This window comes from Mus caroli, chromosome 16, assembly GCF_900094665.2.
Source record: "Mus caroli chromosome 16, CAROLI_EIJ_v1.1, whole genome shotgun sequence".
NCBI lineage: Eukaryota > Metazoa > Chordata > Mammalia > Rodentia > Muridae > Mus > Mus caroli.
In genome coordinates this window covers 30,627,050-30,643,813 of record NC_034585.1, presented here as the reverse complement: position 1 = coordinate 30,643,813, position 16,764 = coordinate 30,627,050, and the positions used below count along the sequence as shown (strand labels likewise).

The following is a 16,764-nucleotide window of genomic DNA, read 5'->3' as shown; positions in this document are numbered from 1 at the left end:
GGCATTTTCTTAATTAGTGATTGAGGGTGGGAGGCCCACTATGGTTGGTACCATCCCTGGGTTGGTAGTCTTGGGTTCTATAAGAGAGCAAGCCAAGCAAGCCAGGGGAAGCAAGCCAGAAAGAAACATCCCTCCATGGCCTCTGCATCAGCTCCTGATTCCTGACCTGCTTGAGTTCCAGTCCTGACTTCCTTTGGTGATGAACAGCAATGTGAAAGTGTAAGCTGAATAAACCCTTTCCTCCCCAACCGGCTTCTTGGTCATGATGTTTGTGCAGGAATAGAAACCCTGACTAAGACTAAAGGGTCTAGAGGTTATCTTGAAAGACCCATCCTCAACCATAAGTACTTCCTGGTTTGCTAGGCATGTCTCCAGACTAAGTGATGCAAAGTCTCTGAGAATCCTTCAAGAGAGTAACCCCCTAAAATCTCAGATAACAATCTCTGACAAAAGGCTACTTTAAAGCTGAGGTCACAGCAGGTTCATGCCAGATCCAAGGGCTCTGCTAAAACCCTACTATACCCCTGTGTTAGGGCTTGCCCTCCCCGCTCCCCAGGGCAGTGCCTACTGAACAATAAGGGGACTGTCAAGGGCGGGGCCTATGGGAATTCTTTAGGCCATGGGTGTGTGCTCTTGAAAGGGATGGAAGGACCTCAAGCCCTTCTTTCTCTTTTGCCTTTGAGAAGAACATTTTTGTGGTACCACACATTTGTGGCCATTCCCACCCGGCATTCCTACAAGAGGCACAAAACAACAGGTCATAGAATGAACCCCCTAAACCCAAAGCAAAGTGAGACCTTTATTACAGTTTATTTAGTGTGGAGGTGTGGGATGAGAGGGATTCCGTGACAGACATGTATCAAACAGAGAATCTGTACAAACTGATCTCTCCTACCACGTGGGGCCCAGGGACTGTAAGTGTCTCATTTCCTGTTGAGCCATCTTACGGGCCAAAAACGCTTCTCTTTATAAATTAATTATGTCAGGCATTGTGTGATAGTGATTGGAATCTGACTAGTAGAGTTATACAATGACCGACACTTCAAAAAAAAAAGTTTTACAAACACTTTCTAATTAACTACTTATTTGGAAGGAGTGTTCTGTGCCCCTATACACCCATGCAGGTTGGAAGATAACCTGGAACAGCAGCAGTCCTCGCCTTACACTTTGCCGCAGGGTCTCTTTTGCTTGCCTCTGCACTGTGCGCCTATTCTAGGTCAGATGACTTTAAAACTTCTAGAGAATCCTCTTTCCTCTACCGCTCATCTTGCTATACTTATAGCAATCTTGGAATGCCTGATGTGTGACCGTGCACTGAGCTTCTCATGGATCCCAGGACTGCACAGCCTGAGCTGAGCCACCGAGCTTCCCAGGGCCTAACCATTGTTGGGTTGGTTGGTTGGTTTTGTCTTCTGAGACAGAGTGTTGCTATACGTGCAAGTTGTTCTTAATTCACAATACTCCTAGCTCTACCTCCTAGATTCTGGGATTACCAGCATGCTGTATATACCAGTCAAACCATGACTTGAGCCTTCCTACTCCCCTGGTACACCTACCCTCAGAGTCCCCATTCCCCAGCCTACTCCCCTCAGCCCACTATTTCAGGCTAGCTCATATTTTATATGGACTATACACTAGTTCTCCAATTGAGCAGCCTTGGATTCATTGCAGTGTCTCTCAAACTCCTGGCTTCTGGGCATTATTCTTGGCATTTCAGATTTAGGAGGCATTGAGAGGAACCTAAGAATATGGATTTCCAGAAGGTTCTAAGGTAATGTTGATGTCAGCGGCTAGAAACCAGCCTTTGAGAACTGTTGGCTGGCTATGATTCCAGTCAGCCTCTTGTACTCCCTGTGAAAATGCCCCAGGCCCTTACCAGAGTGACAAACTCAACCCTAGTCCTAAAACCCCAGCGACAGCAACTCCTATTGGTTGATAAGCAGGCTCTGCAAGTCCATGAGTCCCTGAGTTCCACTCTACACAACACTTGCTGTTGCCCTGCTAATTAGGGATTAAGGTCAAAGTCTACCATTGTCCAGATAGCCTTCTGGGCTTGGTGCAAAATGAAGGACTCCCTTTACTAGCAAGACTTCCCCTTCTCTGATCTTAACCCCACATGCCTCTGCCTGCAGGATGTCACATAGCCTTAGTTAGATTATAGGTTCTGATTCCTTTCTCCTGGTAAGAACCCATTCAGCTAGCACCTGAGATTCCTGCAATGCCTCCCCACACTAATGAGGCATCTGGGACCTTAAGTCTTCAGCCAATGATCTTTGCCCATCCTGGATATTCTAACTCTCATCCCCAAAACTAAATAATCCTTGAATCACGTCAAGTAAAGTTGATCTGCCTCCCTGCTGCTGGTCCTGGTGTTACCATACTTACAGGACTTCCAACACCCCTCCCCCAACCCCACCCCCAGTTGTAGTCTCTGCTCCATTTGTCAATAATCTCCAATCCCTGTGGGGGCAGGGAGGGTCACACTTGCTGTTGGGACCCTCTTTCCACACTCCCTAATCTGCTCGTTGCTCATCACTGAACATCAAGAATCACAAGGCACAAGGCAGCAGACTGATGGCTCGGCAGTTAAGAATGCTTATGCTCCTGCCGAGGACCTGACTCTGACCTCACAAGCATCCCCGTGCACACGGTGCACATAAGCTCATATGGGTACATGCACATACACATGAATTTAAAAATTCTTAAATGCAAAAGACTCAGTACAAATCCCATCTCCTCTATGAGTCATCTCACTTCTCATACCAGTGGTTGCTCCTCGGCGTCATGAGGCACAGAGCAGACCTACCACAGTCTCTTCTAGAGCTGCAAAGAGGCATCAAGGAAGGTTCTGGTCCTTTGGGCTTTTGGATGTTAAATGGGGGAGGGAGTGTCTCACAACCCGCAAGATGGGAGGTGAGGTGGTCAAAGGCTAGACAAAGGAGACGTGGTCCACTACAGTGCCTGCTTGCCCTATGGGCATTATCTCATTCCAGGTGGATCTCATCTGCCTCTTGCTTTGCTGTCATGGGTTTCTTGGGTGTGTCCTGCTCTTCCCTTCCCACTTTATTATAAGGAATCATTTGTTATCAATGTTTCCTGTCACTCTGGGTTATTCTCTCCCCTGCAGGATGTTAATCAGGCTCATGGCTTATCTCACCATCACACCCTTGCACTCCCTGGAGTCCAGTGGAATCATGTCTCAGCTGCCATCTACAGTGGAGGCTGACCAACCAGATGCATTAGTGAAGCCTGAGCACTTTACATGATCTGAGCCCTGGGTGTTCTACACAACTGTTAGAGGAACCACCTCTGTGGTTGTTTCTCTGTGCATTCTGAGAGGAGCCATCTGTAATCTTTGTGTGTGTGTGTGTGTGTGTCTTCTCTACATCCTATGCTGGCAACTTAGAAAAAAGAAAAGAACAGATGAAATTTTATCAAAAGCATTTTGACATTTTAACTCAGTGACTCTTTTCTCAGCCTTAGGAATCACCCCACAGATCCCGCCTCAATAAGTTCTCAGTGGAACACTGGCCCTGATCTTTAAAAAGTCTTCCAGATGATTCAAATGGGCAGTCAGTGTGAAGCCTAGGAGGTTAGGAAAGCATCCTTTAGTGTCTGCAGAGGATGGGTTCTGGATCACCACAGGTGTGTGAATCTGGATGCTCAGATGCCTGGTATAAAATGACCTACTATCTAGATAAGATCTACCTACATCCTCTTACCTCTAGATTGCTATGCATAATATCTAATTCAAATGGTTGAATTTGTTAGGGATTAATAGAGATAAGCTAGGTTTATAAAAATGAAATTTAGGGTGAAGAATTGAGACAGGGTCTTACTATTGTAGCCCTGGTTGTCCTGGATACTCTGTAGAGCAGGCTGGTCTCAAACTCAAAAGAGATCAGCCTGCCTCTGCCTCCCTAGTACTGAGATTAAAGGCGTGCTCCACCACACCCAGCTAGAGTGCATTTTTTTTCTGATTTTTTTTAAACTAGGGGTTGAATGTGTAGAATGCATGCATGCAAGCATGCACTTGTGTGCATGTGTGTGTGTATGCACACACACATATACACACACACACATATACCTTCCTCTCTGTCTCTCTGTCTCCCCCATCCCCTGTTTGTGTGTGTAACTTTTTCTTTTCACTTAAAGCATGATCATCCATGGGAATACATCCCCCCCAGTGCTGGCTGAACCCCAAGAACTTGATCAGTGTCTGGCTCCATCGCCTCCATGACACTGGTGACTTCATCTTGGGCTTCCTTCCACACATACACCCTGGGACTCCTCCAGAACCCGTGGGCTGGGGGCAGAGCCAGGATTGCCCAAGCATAATAGCTAGTTTACATTTGGTGGAGAAACTGTGTTTAGAATGGTCTACTCACTTAATACTCTTCATATAAAACTATTATTCAGTCTATTTTTATAACTTAACTGAAATGTTGTCCATTTCCTCTTTCCCAGCTGAATCCTAGCTCTTCCTCTATAGCTCTTCCACCTATGCATGTAGGCAGCATTTACTAAGGTTACCATCTGTCCTGGAACAGTGTGGGCTTGGCAGGCAACATAGATGCAGGAGTAGACCATGCACCTTCGTTCCCAGCTCCCACAGAATCAGGTCATTTTCACATTAATGTTTTAAAGAAAACTTAAACATATTGGTGTTCAAGTTGGAACTTAACATGAAAATGAGAATTTATTTTGTACAAATGTGTGTTGGTGATTCTTAAAAAATTAAAGACAACATCCATACCATCCCAAAAAGCTATCTTTCTAAAATGTTATATGGATGTAAACAACTGTAGCTATTTTACTCATGGAAGTAATTAATTACACATATTATACATGGCTCTCTGCCCTTGGTCCTACTTAGGCTGTGCACTGTGCTCAGCCACAGAAGAACCCCCCTACCTCAGTATGTTCCCTTCTCTTGGAAGGCTAGCTTTGGCATCATTTAGAAGGGACTCGTTTGACCTCATCTAGCTCCTGTGACCCTGGATGCTACTGTGGGGGACATCCTGGTGCCCCTACAAGTTCGGATAAACTAAGAAGGCAATACCTGCACACACACACACATAGCTTCCTCCCACCTCCCACTCCCAGAAATGTATTTTCCAGTGTTCGCATTACTCTGCTGATTGACCTCTGCCCCCAGCCAAATTCTGCCTTCACTTGGCAGCTGGTGCCCACAAAGGAGTAAAGCGCACTTCGTCTCTGAGGGGCAGAGCTGCCAGGGCCTGAGCAGAGGATGGCTCAGCCGGTGGCAGGTGCTGTGGTGGGCACTGAACAGATACCCACAGCCACTCACCAGCCATGAGCTCTGCCCATCCCAGGGATGGCACACAATGGAATGCAGCAGTGTCATGGGCTTTCATAGTCCCTGCCCCTTGGGTTCTTGGAGTCACAAGCAGCCTGAAGGATTAGGGCTGGCTCTGGCTAGATTTCTACCTGTAACAGAGATGCTTTGGGGTCTTCTCGCTACTTCATTTGCTCTTATCCTGTGAACTGGAATTTCTTAGGATTTTGGTGCTCCTGGCCTGTTATAAACACCCACTTCCTGGAGTGTGTGCGGTTTACTTTGGAAGATTTTTTTTTTCCCTGCTAATACTGTTCTTTAGTATTCTCTACCATAGAGAATAGTGGGATTGAGAACTTTCTTACCAAATTAAACATGGAGGGATGAAAGGTGTGTCAAAGTGTCTCTAAAATAGATGTCTCCTTGTATAAGGACGTCCCCATGACGAGTGTGAAAGGGTTGAATTCTAATAACCCCCTGCCATGGGTTATTCTGTGATTTCACAACCACCACATGGAGTAATGCATTTGAAGGAAGAGTGAGGGGAAAGTTCTCCCATTGTGGGAGAAGCGGGTTGGAAAGGCAGAGAATTAGAAATAGATCAGAGGAAGCTACAGGGAACCCAGACAGAAGCAGATCAGCTGTCAGGGCACACATGGGAAAGGACTGAGAAACCCAGGAGCCATCCAAGGGGACTGTTCACTGGCAGGCACTGGCAGGGCCATGCAAAGGAGCAGCACAGAGACCGTGTTTAAAGCCAGCTGCTCTGTGTGTCTGACGGTGACTGTGGGGAACACAGACAGATGTAGCCAGCTTAGAACCCAGACCTGAGCTGAGTGGTTTAATAAAACTATGTGAGAGTGATGGGCTATCCATAAAGACACCTCGAGAAGCTGACATCCCTGGGTTCTGGTGCAAGCTCACATGGCCTAACTGAATATAGTGCCTACCACTGCAGCTGCTTCAGACCCAGAGGGAGACATGGGGGGAGAGAGAGAGGAGTCTGGGAAAGGATCATGGGTGATCCTTTGAGGGAAGAGAATGATGGAGCGTTCTGCTGCTGGAGTTTTCCTCGCTGGTCCATCCCTGGGTACCCTGCATCTGCTGAGAACCAGAACAGTCTTCTTGCTTTTCTCAGTGGGCCTTCATTGCCTGTTCCGGGAAAAGGTCTCTGTGTACCCTCTAAAGTCTATGCTCCATTTCTCACCCTAGCATGTGCATCAGAGCCAAGCCTGGGTAGTGGATGCTGCCGACTGGCCTTCCTAACTGTCTCACTGTTCTGGACCAGTGGTGCTCCCAAGAAGGTCCTCCCTGTCAGCAGGTTTATTACTGATTGAGGACCTTCCACCCACAGAGGCTGTGGAGGCTGCAGCAGGCACCTCTGAGATGGTTCTGACCTATGCTAGAGTCAGATTCCTTGGTGGCAAGGCCTCCCCCATGTGCATCCTGAGCTTTCCCTCCAGAGCAGAGGATGGGAAGATGAGCCACACCCAGCGGGGAATCTGCCTCCCTCTATCCAGACCAGAGTCTAGTGAAGAGAGCACTGGGGAGGGAGCTAGCTGCAAGAGAGGAAGCATTCTCAGAGGCAGGCAGAACTACACACACACACAAACACACACACACGCACACACGCACACACACACACACCCTCAGCTGCAGACAAGCAGGTGTCCCTGGAGGAGCCGCTCCTTCTCCATTCAGTGGCTTCCTGAGGTTTTCAGTTTCTTATATGCAGCCACACTTGCCACACCACTGAGAAGGGATCTGTGGAGGTCAGATTTCAGATGGAACTCTGTGTGTGTGTGTGTGTGTGTGTGTGTGTGTGCTTTCATGTTCATGCATGTATGTGTGTCTGTGCATGTGTATGTGTGTGTATGAAAGTGGGTGTGAGGATGTGTGTGTGTGTATGTGTGTGTGTGCGCACGCGCGCGCACGCACACACGCATGCATGCAAGTGCACACACACTTGCACATAGGCGGGGAGAGAGAAAGAGAGAGAGAAGAGAGGGGAAAACTTCCTTGAAAGCAAACCTTGCAACCCAGTGTCCAAGGTTTGGGGCCCTTCCCATCCTGCCTTTGGTCTATGGTCATGACCTCTGGAAACAAGGGTCACCTGTACTGGAGTCTACTCACTATAAAGAGAGACCTGAGTGGATGTGGAGAGCAGCCTCAAGCGCATCTTTAGAAAGTAGTTCCCTCTCTGTCAGGATTTTCCCATCTCTGGCCTCCTGTGCTCAGCTCTACTCCAGAGAGCAGTGCAGGAATCCACAATGCTGGCCTAAACTGGCTACCATTCTCTAAAAATTATGGGAGTTTCAGAGTCTGCTTTTATTCTGTGAACTTGGGGCACCATAGGAGTTTTAGGAGATTTTTTTTTCCAGAAAATCTAATTCTTTTGAGGCTAAGAGCCAAATATGTGTCCTTGGTGTCACGTGACCTTCATTCTGTAAAGAAGCAATGAAACTCAAGGAATTCATTAATCTGACCCGGTTTGTAGTCCAGAAACAAAGATGTTGTAGCCAAACCAACCAGGAGTTACTGAGATTCTCAGGAGAGCCTTCCTCCTGTCTTTCTCCATGCCAGCCCTGTCCTGGGAGAACATGTGTGCTGAGATAACACATTCCCATTTTCTCCCTCCAGCTTGTGGGCTGGGAGATGTAACCTAGGTCCTCAGGCTTCGCAGAAAGACCTTAGTCCGTTGAGCCCTCTTCCTGGCCCTCTTCCTAGTTTTTTGAGACAGTGTCTCTCACTGAGACCTGGGCTCACTGAGTAGGCTGGTTGACCAGAAAGCCCCAGAGAACCACTCCCAGCATCTTACATGAATCTTGTGGGGGACCACCAGGGTCTTCATTCTTGTATAGCAAGCATTTTAACATCTGATTATCTACCCTGTCATTTGTCTTGATTTTTGACATGGAAAGATGACCCTGTTATCTAGTCTCCTGAATTCATGTCCCTCTTTGGATGCTGGAATCCAAACGCCATTATAAGGATCCACAGAGAGATGTTGCACATTCTCCATATGCCTGCACCCAAAACCTCCAATTTGGTCCTGGGCTGAAGGCAATATAGGTTCCCAGACAGAGCTACAAGAGGCCGCCATTGGGTGTTGGGTATTCATGGAACAAGTACGCTCTTTGGGCAGCACAGGATGCACTCACCTTTTCAGCTATCAGGAAGTCAGAGCGGAGGGCCTCTCGGGTACAGACGGCACCAAGCAGGAAGGTGAAGATGATATAGAGAAACCACCTACAAAATCCAAGAGAAAGAGCTGCCACATTGCCCAGCCCCAATCCCACCAAGCCTCAGTTTTCTATGGGAATCTGAGTCATGAAAGAAGGCCAGCCATGGAGCCATGGAGAAGCCTGGGAAGGTACATTTTGTACTCTTTCTACTCTATAGTGTATTTCTTGGCCAAAAGAAACCAAGGTAGCAGTGGTTTTAATCTTATATTAAGGAAGGGTATTGGAGTGGGGAAATGGGAAGCCCAGCTTCCAGGACTTGGCCAGGGTTGACCTGCTGTCCCGCAGTTCATCCATCTTCCTCCAGTAGAAGAATTACCTAGTCATGTGTTGGACCTCTCCAGTCTCTAGACCACAGGCAACAGTATACTTAAGTGCTTTTGTTAACCTGGCACAAGCTAGGGTCACCTGAGAAGAAGGAACCTCAACTGAGAAAATGTCTCTGTAAGATTGGCCTGTGACCCGTAGGTGAGTATAGCCGGCATTTTCTTGATTAAGGATTGATAGCGGAGGGTACAGCCCACTGTGGGTGGTACCATCCCTAGGCAGATGGTCCTGGGTTCTGTAAGAAAGCAAGCTGAGCAAGCCAGTAAGCAGCATTCCTTCATCTATCATCTCTGCTTTCACTCCTGTCTCCAGTCTGACTTTCCGCAATGATGAACCATATACTGAGATTAACTGTTTCCTCCCCAAGGTCCAGCAACAGAAAGCAAATGAAGACACAGAGGGGAGAATTAACAGGTGAAGCTGTAGAGTGGCTCCACCATCAAGCTGTTCTGTGTGGGTGACTAAGTCACATAACCCTGAGGTCTGCCCATTCCCGGCTGGGCCATGACACACAAGGCTCCTCTGACTTCCGGCTCTGTGTAAAGCAGGACAGGTGCTCATGTGGAACCTCCTCTCCCCCCCCCCCCTCACACTCAGCTCTTCCTGATCGCTTTATGCTCTTCACAATGTCCTTGCCTCTTTTATACACATGGCCTGGCGCCCTGTGCCTGGCTGGCAGCAAGGGACTTGTGTCAGTAAGCATTCACAGGTAGATATTTTAACATTTTCAAGTGCTGTCATTAAAATAGCACAGGCACTGCCAGCTCCTCATGGCAGGGTTCTTTCTGCCTATGACCTCACCGCATTTCCGCACCTACTCAGTGAAAGCAGAGAGGTGCCCTCCTGCCCACTGCACAGGGGAAATAAAGGAAGACTCTAGAAGGTAAAAAAAAAAAAAACAAAAACAAAAAACAAAAAACAGACTCAAGGCCTTGTTAGTCAGGTGACAGCAGTGTGATGGGAACTAAAACCTCAGAAACCAGCAACCGAGGGAGGGGGAACCCCATCTCTGAGCTTCTGCTACTTGTCTAACATGTAGCATCTCCCTCCATTCATTAGGTGCACATATGACATGTAGACACCCCCACATTCACTCTCTTTCTCTCCCCCCTCCCTCCCTCTCCCTCTCCTTTCATAGAAGCTCAGAAGGCTGACAAATGGAATGCCGATGCTAGTCTATGAGATTACAACATGCTTCATCCCCATGTTCCCACCATGACCCTGGGAACTCTGAATTTTAAAAAAATCCCCAAGTTCAAAAGAAGGTGGAGAAGAGGCAGGGTGGTTGGGGGTGGGGCAAGGAAGGATTATTTTGCATTCATGATCCCCCTCCTTCCGCAGCATTCTCAGGCAGGACTGTGAAAGGGCAGCATCAGAACCCACCAGACGTGAATTTTCCAGCCCACCGAGTGTAAAAAGGAGGATTGGAATACGAAATAGGTTGGTCGCAGCCAGGGCACTCTCAGAACAAAAGGGGCAGCCCCCTCTTCTGCCTGGGTTTTCTCTTCCATTCTCTAGCTCAGACCAATCTAAGAGGGGAACTTACGAGACGCCAACAGCTGCTAGGGAGCCTAAGGGGACACTGTCAGCAGGGTCCCTCAGGTCTCCTCCCATGTTGAAGCCGGCCATGACTCCTGAAAGACACCCAGACAAGAGATGAAGTGAGGCAGAGTACTCTGTCAATCAAAGAGCTCTCCCCAGGGTGGTCCCTCTTCTCCTCCAGGCTCTTTCCTGGAAGCTGCCATTTGCAGGAGTGCAGGCTGGCCGCCTGTCCATCTCCCTAGGCAACTGGGGAGGCATCTACAGGGATGTGAAAGGGACCTTTGTGGATTGTGCGCTGAGAAGGAAACCCCTCCCGGCTACAAAAGCATCTTATCACTCCATGAAAGTGTTAAGGATGAGGGAGGTGTGCTCAGAGCCACACAAAGGTCCTGATGGGGCATGCTGAGCTCTGCCTGCTTGCTTAGCTGGGACAGTGCCCAAGTGGCTCAACGGGAATCAAAAGGCCTGTAGAGTTCTTCAGCAGCTAACTATTTCACAGAGGGTTCAAGCACTTCTGGGGTTAGGTATCATCCAGCAGCCAGGACCAGGTGCCGTGTTCAGAGCTACAAATGACAAAAATCTGAGGTGAACACTCTGGCAAATCTTTTCCATGTTACCTCAAGTCCCAAGAACCCCAGTTGGAAGCATTTGAAAGGCAAAGGCACTTGGATCTCTGTGAGTCTGAAGCCAGCCTAGTCTACACGGCAAGTTCAGGACAGCCAAAGAGTCACAGTGAAAGGAAGCCTGCCTCAAGAAACTACCCATCCCCTACCCTCCCAAAAGATAATGAAAATTAATTCATCCATCCTGGTGAGGGACCAACAGCATTGCTGAGGAGGGAGATGCTTTCTCTCTAGACACACTCAACTGAACAAAGTGTTCTGAAGTACAGTAAGAGCCTAGCCCATAAGTGTGCTCAATCAACTCGGTGTGATGGAAGAACGTGGCCATGAAACTCTGACACAGCAGGGACACATGGTTTCATGTGGAGCATCATAGTGGTTTGAATAAAAATGACCCTCACAGGCCTCCATAGGCCCATAGGGAGTGCCACTATTAAAAGGTATGGCCTTCTTAAAGTAGACACGGCCTCGTTGGAAGAAGTGTGCCACTGTGAGGGTGGGCTTTGAGGTCTCAGAAGTTCAAGCCCAGGCTCAGTGGCTCACAGTTCTTTCTGCTGCCTGTGGATCAAGATAAAGAACTCTCATCTCCTCCAGCACCATGTCTACCTGCATCCTGCCATGCTTTCTGCCATGATGATAATGGACTGAACCTCTGAGCTGTAAAGCAGCCCCAATGAAATGTTTGTCTTTATAAGAGTTGCCTTGGTCATGGTGTCTGTTCACAGCAGTAACTAAGACAGAAGTGTCCCTGAAGGAGATTTTAGTGGACTCAGGGATGACGTGGGTTTGATACCACTACTATTGACTTACATTCAGTCTACAGGGCTGGGTAAGAGCTTCATGTGAATTTTATTTTTGTTTAACCCTTAAAACAACCACATCAGAAAAGTGGAATGACTTTCTCATTTTATAGAAAAGTTCCTAAAGAAGTTGGTTGAAACAGCCTAAAGGCTCACATCCAGTAAACTGCAGAGCCAGGCTTTACCCAGGGGATGCTGAGTCCAGGGGAAGTTTGAAGCCAGAAAGTCACAGGGTTCTACTTCAAAAGAACCCTGAATGCCGGGCCAAGACTTAGATCTGCATACATTTTCGTCCTAGTGATTCTGCCAAGGGTACTGTACTGGACAGTCTATACTGCCAACCTGGCACAACCTGAAGTCACCTGGTAAGAGTCACCTCAACTGAAGAATTGTCTCAATCAGATTGGCCTGAGGACATGTCTGTGAGGAATGATCTTGATTGGTGACTGATGTGAAAGGGCCCAGCCCACTGTGGGCGGCACCATCCATATACCCAGTGGGCCTAGCTTATGACAAAGCTAACAAGCAAGCCAGTAAGCAGCATTCCTCCATGGTCTCTGATTTAGTTTCTCCCTCCAGGTTCCTGTCTTGAGTTCCTTCAGTGATGGACTGGGAAGTATAAGTCAAATGGACTGGATAGTTTTATGTCAGCTTGACATGAGCTCTAGTGATCCAAGAGGAAGGAACCTCAAGTAAGAAAATGCCTCCATAAGATCAAGTTGTAGGCAAGCTCATGGTGCATTTTCCTAATTAGTGATTGATGAGGTAGGGTCCAGCCCATTGTGGGCGGGGGCACTCTATTGAGCAAGCCATAGGGAGCAAGCCAGTAAGCAACACTCCTTCATGGCCTCTGCATCAGCTCCTGCCTCAGCTTCCTGTCCTGTTTGAGTTCCTGTCCTGACTTCCTTTGATGATGAACAGTGATATGCAAGTGTAAGCCAAATAGACCCTTTCCTCCTCAGCTTGCTTTTTGGCCATGGTGTCCATCACAGCAAAGACACCAAATGAACCAACCCTATCCTACTCTGATTTTCTTTTGGTCAAAATGTTTTATCACAGCAACAGAAAAGCAAACTAGAACAGGTATGAATAAAGATGTAACCAACGATGTTTATAAGTACTTGTTTGGAGTGGCAAAAATGACAAACTATTTCATGTTTGAAACTAGTAGATGATGGTATATATGCCTGTCAGTAAGAGGATGGTGGTGTCTGTCAGCAAGAGAGGATGGTGGTGCCTGTCAGTAAGAGGATGATGGTGTGCCTGTCAGTTAGTACCAGGCCTCAGAGACAATGTGCTATGACACAGAAAGGTAGCTGAAGCCATTGTTTAAAGAGACTTAGCAGGAACAGAACATATGGCATATTGCCCTTGCTAGCTGAGGTGGGAAGGGCAAAGGAGAAGGAGGGAGAGAGACACAAAAAGAGGGTGGGGAAGGACCTCAGTCCATCAGGTATTTGCCACACAAAGAGTAGGACCTGAGTTTGAGCCCCCAGCACCCAGACAAACAGGGAATGGTAGCATACACCTATAATCCCAGCCCTGGAGAGATCAAGACAGAAGGAGCCCTGGGGTTCCTGCCTAGCCAGTCTAGCTGAATTGACAAGCTCCAGGTTCAAGGAAACCTTGTCTCAGAAAACAAGATGGTGAACGACAGAGGAGAAGACACACAACGCTGACCTCTGGCCTTCACATACATGACCCCCCCCCCCAACTAACACATATGACTACATACTCAAGAGGAGCTAAGGAAGGCGACAAATGTTATATTATTTCTGCAGGACTGAAGAACAGATTTTTTTTTCTTCAGTTTTTGTTGTTTATATTTCCCCAGCATTTTGCAGTGATCACTTTTTTTTTTAAATCTTTTATTTGTTTGTTTCTGACAGAGCTCACCTTGAACTCTATGTAACAAAGGGTGACGTCAAACTACTGATTTCCTGAATGTACCTGCCAAGTGCAGTGATTATAGGCTTGTACCACTGCACTCACTGTATGCTGGACCGATGTTCCAACCCAGGCTCAGTGATTCTAGGCCAATGCTGTCAACTTTAGAGCTATATGTAAATTCAAAACAATTTTCCAATATGGGGAAAATAAGGTTGAAAACAACCTGGCAGGCATATTTTCTTTCGACTCATTCCTTCTTTTCTTAAAGGAATGATTAAAAGGGTGGTGGTGAGGTTAATACACGTCTATATGCAGAGAGAATGCATCTACCCCAAGACTAAAACGTCTCCCATTTGGGACACAGAGATTAAGGAAAACATCAGGGCCAGAAAGGGCAGCATTGGGAGGCTCCTAAGGAGTCTCCTCAGTGTGTGGCCTGAGGCAGCCAGGATGCTTCACCTCAGAGGAAGCCCTGTCCACGGATCAGGTGGGCACGCAGATGTGTCCACTTACCCTCCCATCCAGCAGGAAAACACTACTGGCGGGCCTGGAGCCTAGAAACCATACAATGACCAGAACTCACCAGATAGGTGCTGAGAACCACAACCAATAAACAAACAAACAAACAAAACCACACAAATAAGTGTGGAGCAACCCCGATGGAAGAAACCCAGACCATGGCTGAGAGAATCTTGGAAAATAAATCACTTAATAAGTTGATTCTAAGAGGGATAAATATTCTTCCAGCAGAATAAAATGCTGAGGAAAAATTCCAACAGGAAAGAATAATTGGAATAAAAATGTGACCGTTAAAGTAAAAAATGCCATAGAACTGGGCTAGTGAGATGGTTCTGTGGGTAAAGGCATTTGCCGCCAAGTGTGAATCCCAAGACCCACATAGTGGGACACACAATAAACAAACAGACAAATAAATGGAATGACGAGTTTAAATGCTATGGATCTGAAAAATAAAATTGAGTGTGTTCCTAATCATGTAGGGTAAAAATATAAAAGGGTAGGAAAGTTTGGGAAATCAGAGAGAAAACTGTAGCAGCCAGAGAACAGAGAAATAGAAGATAAAAGAAAGTTCCAGGGAACAGAAGTTTCCCCAAACTGACAAAGACTTTTGTCTTTCTTTATTCCTACTATGTTCCATCACACAGAATGGGTGGGGTCCACACCTAAGTACATCTCTGTGCCATTTCAAGAGAAATCCAAGTGCTGCCAAGGATTAAACACTGGACATCAACAGGAGAACAAACGGCAGACCACCATCAGGTCTCCTCAAACACACTGAATGCTAAAGACGCTAATTTTGAAATTTGTAGGGACGATTGTTTTTAAAGGAGAATCTTAGCCAGCTTACCTGTTGAATGAAAGTAAAGTTAGGCTAGCAAGAGCTCGGAAACTTCGACTGTCCATATTGTTTCAGAGAAAGCCTTTAAAGTATGCACAACCACAAAACAAAAATGTCGGTCGCAAAGGAAAAAGGCGGCGGTGGTGACTCAGGCTGAAATGAACGAGTTGATAACAGAGAGGGGAGCAGAGATAGAAACAGAAGGTCAGAGGCCCTGGGTAGGAATGGAAGCAGCAATATGGATGGTAGTGGACACACAATGACATTAAAAGGTGTGTTGGATGCTTGATTCACTGCAAGAAAGAGAAAGGTTATTGAAAATGCAGGGAAAAGTGAATAAAAGAGCTAAGGTCTAAATATGGGAGCTAAGATGTGACATGATCTTAACCAATGGGAGGGGAGAGAGACCATGTTTGGCATGAGGCAATGCAAAATTCCAGCCATTAATTCGTTCTTCAGCAAGCAACCCACATAGAGTGACAGGCACCTACCTGTCCCCTGGTCTTTTTTAACCTTTAAAACTGGAGACAGAGAGAATACTATAACTGCAATGCAGAACGTGGGTATTCTATACTTTAGTGACACAAAAGTCAGGCTATCGCTACATGACATTCAAGAGGGAGGCAAGAAGGCTCAGTGGGTGAGGGAGCTTGCTGCACAGCCATGATGACCGGAGTCTGATCTCCAAAACCCCCAGAGAGGTGGGAGAAGAGAATTGATTCCATGGAGTTGTCTCCTAACCTCCCACGCACTCTGTGGACAGGTGCCCCCCACACACATGTTAGTAAGAGATAAAATAAAGCTTATAAATAAAATAAAAGAGGAATAGAGAAAAACCATTGTAATGTAGAAAACAAAAACCCTCAGCCTCACTCAGAGTCAGTGGCAATAATACCCCAAGCTTCAACGAGAGCACTGAGGAAACTTGAAATATAATTCAAGACTGCATTTTGGGTTAGCCATTAAGGCAGATAAGGGAAAAGCTAAGGGGAGAAGGGAATACTAATATAGCAGCAGAAATACATTTTAACTAGCTTTATATTCTATCTTGTCATCAGAAAATTATATTTCTAAATGGTTACTAGACAAGAACATAGTGTGAGCTGGGGAGATGGCTCAGAGGTTAAGAGCACTGACTGCTCTTCCAGAGGACCTGGGTTCAGTTCCCAGAGCCCACATGGGTGGCTCACAGCCTTCAGTAACACCAGTCCTAGATGCCTTCGTCTGGCCTCCACGGGTACTGCATGCAGATTCTCAGGCATGTAAAACAAGGCAACCGTGCATCTAAAATAAGAAAAGACCAACTAGGCCATCCTCTGCTACATACGCAGCTGGAGCCATGAGTCCCATGTATACTCTTAGGTTGGTGGTTTAGTCCCTGGGAGCTCTGGAGGATCTAGTAATGTGATTCTGAATATTAAATGAGGCACATTTACCTTGTCTAGACATTTTTTAGTCTCTATGACATGGTTACATAACAATGAAGCTATTACAACTTATATGACTAAGAAAAAAAAAGTCTATAAAAAAGCCTGTATGGTCTTGTTCCTCTCTTGCCCTCTTGCTTCTCTCTTGCTCTTGCTCTCCCCTTCTCATTCCCTTGCCCACCCCCCCTCTCTCCACATGCTCATGGCCAGCCTCTACTCCTCTCCTCTCCTCTCCTCTCCTCTCCTCTCCTCTCCTC

At 46.9% G+C, this 16,764-nt stretch overlaps 1 protein-coding gene across 2 annotated transcripts in view; it reads right to left on the bottom strand.

Moving 5' to 3' along the window:
* The window catches only part of Slc12a8 (solute carrier family 12 member 8), a 151,974-nt gene that overhangs the window by 51,891 nt on the left and 83,319 nt on the right, over positions 1–16,764 (bottom strand). For both annotated transcript variants that reach the window (XM_021185435.1, XM_029470724.1), the window contains 2 exons: positions 10,415–10,502; positions 8,461–8,548 (listed from right to left, as the gene is read on the bottom strand). In XM_021185435.1, coding sequence (XP_021041094.1) covers positions 8,461–8,548; positions 10,415–10,502 — 176 coding nt within the window. The remainder of the gene's footprint in view (positions 1–8,460; positions 8,549–10,414; positions 10,503–16,764) is intronic.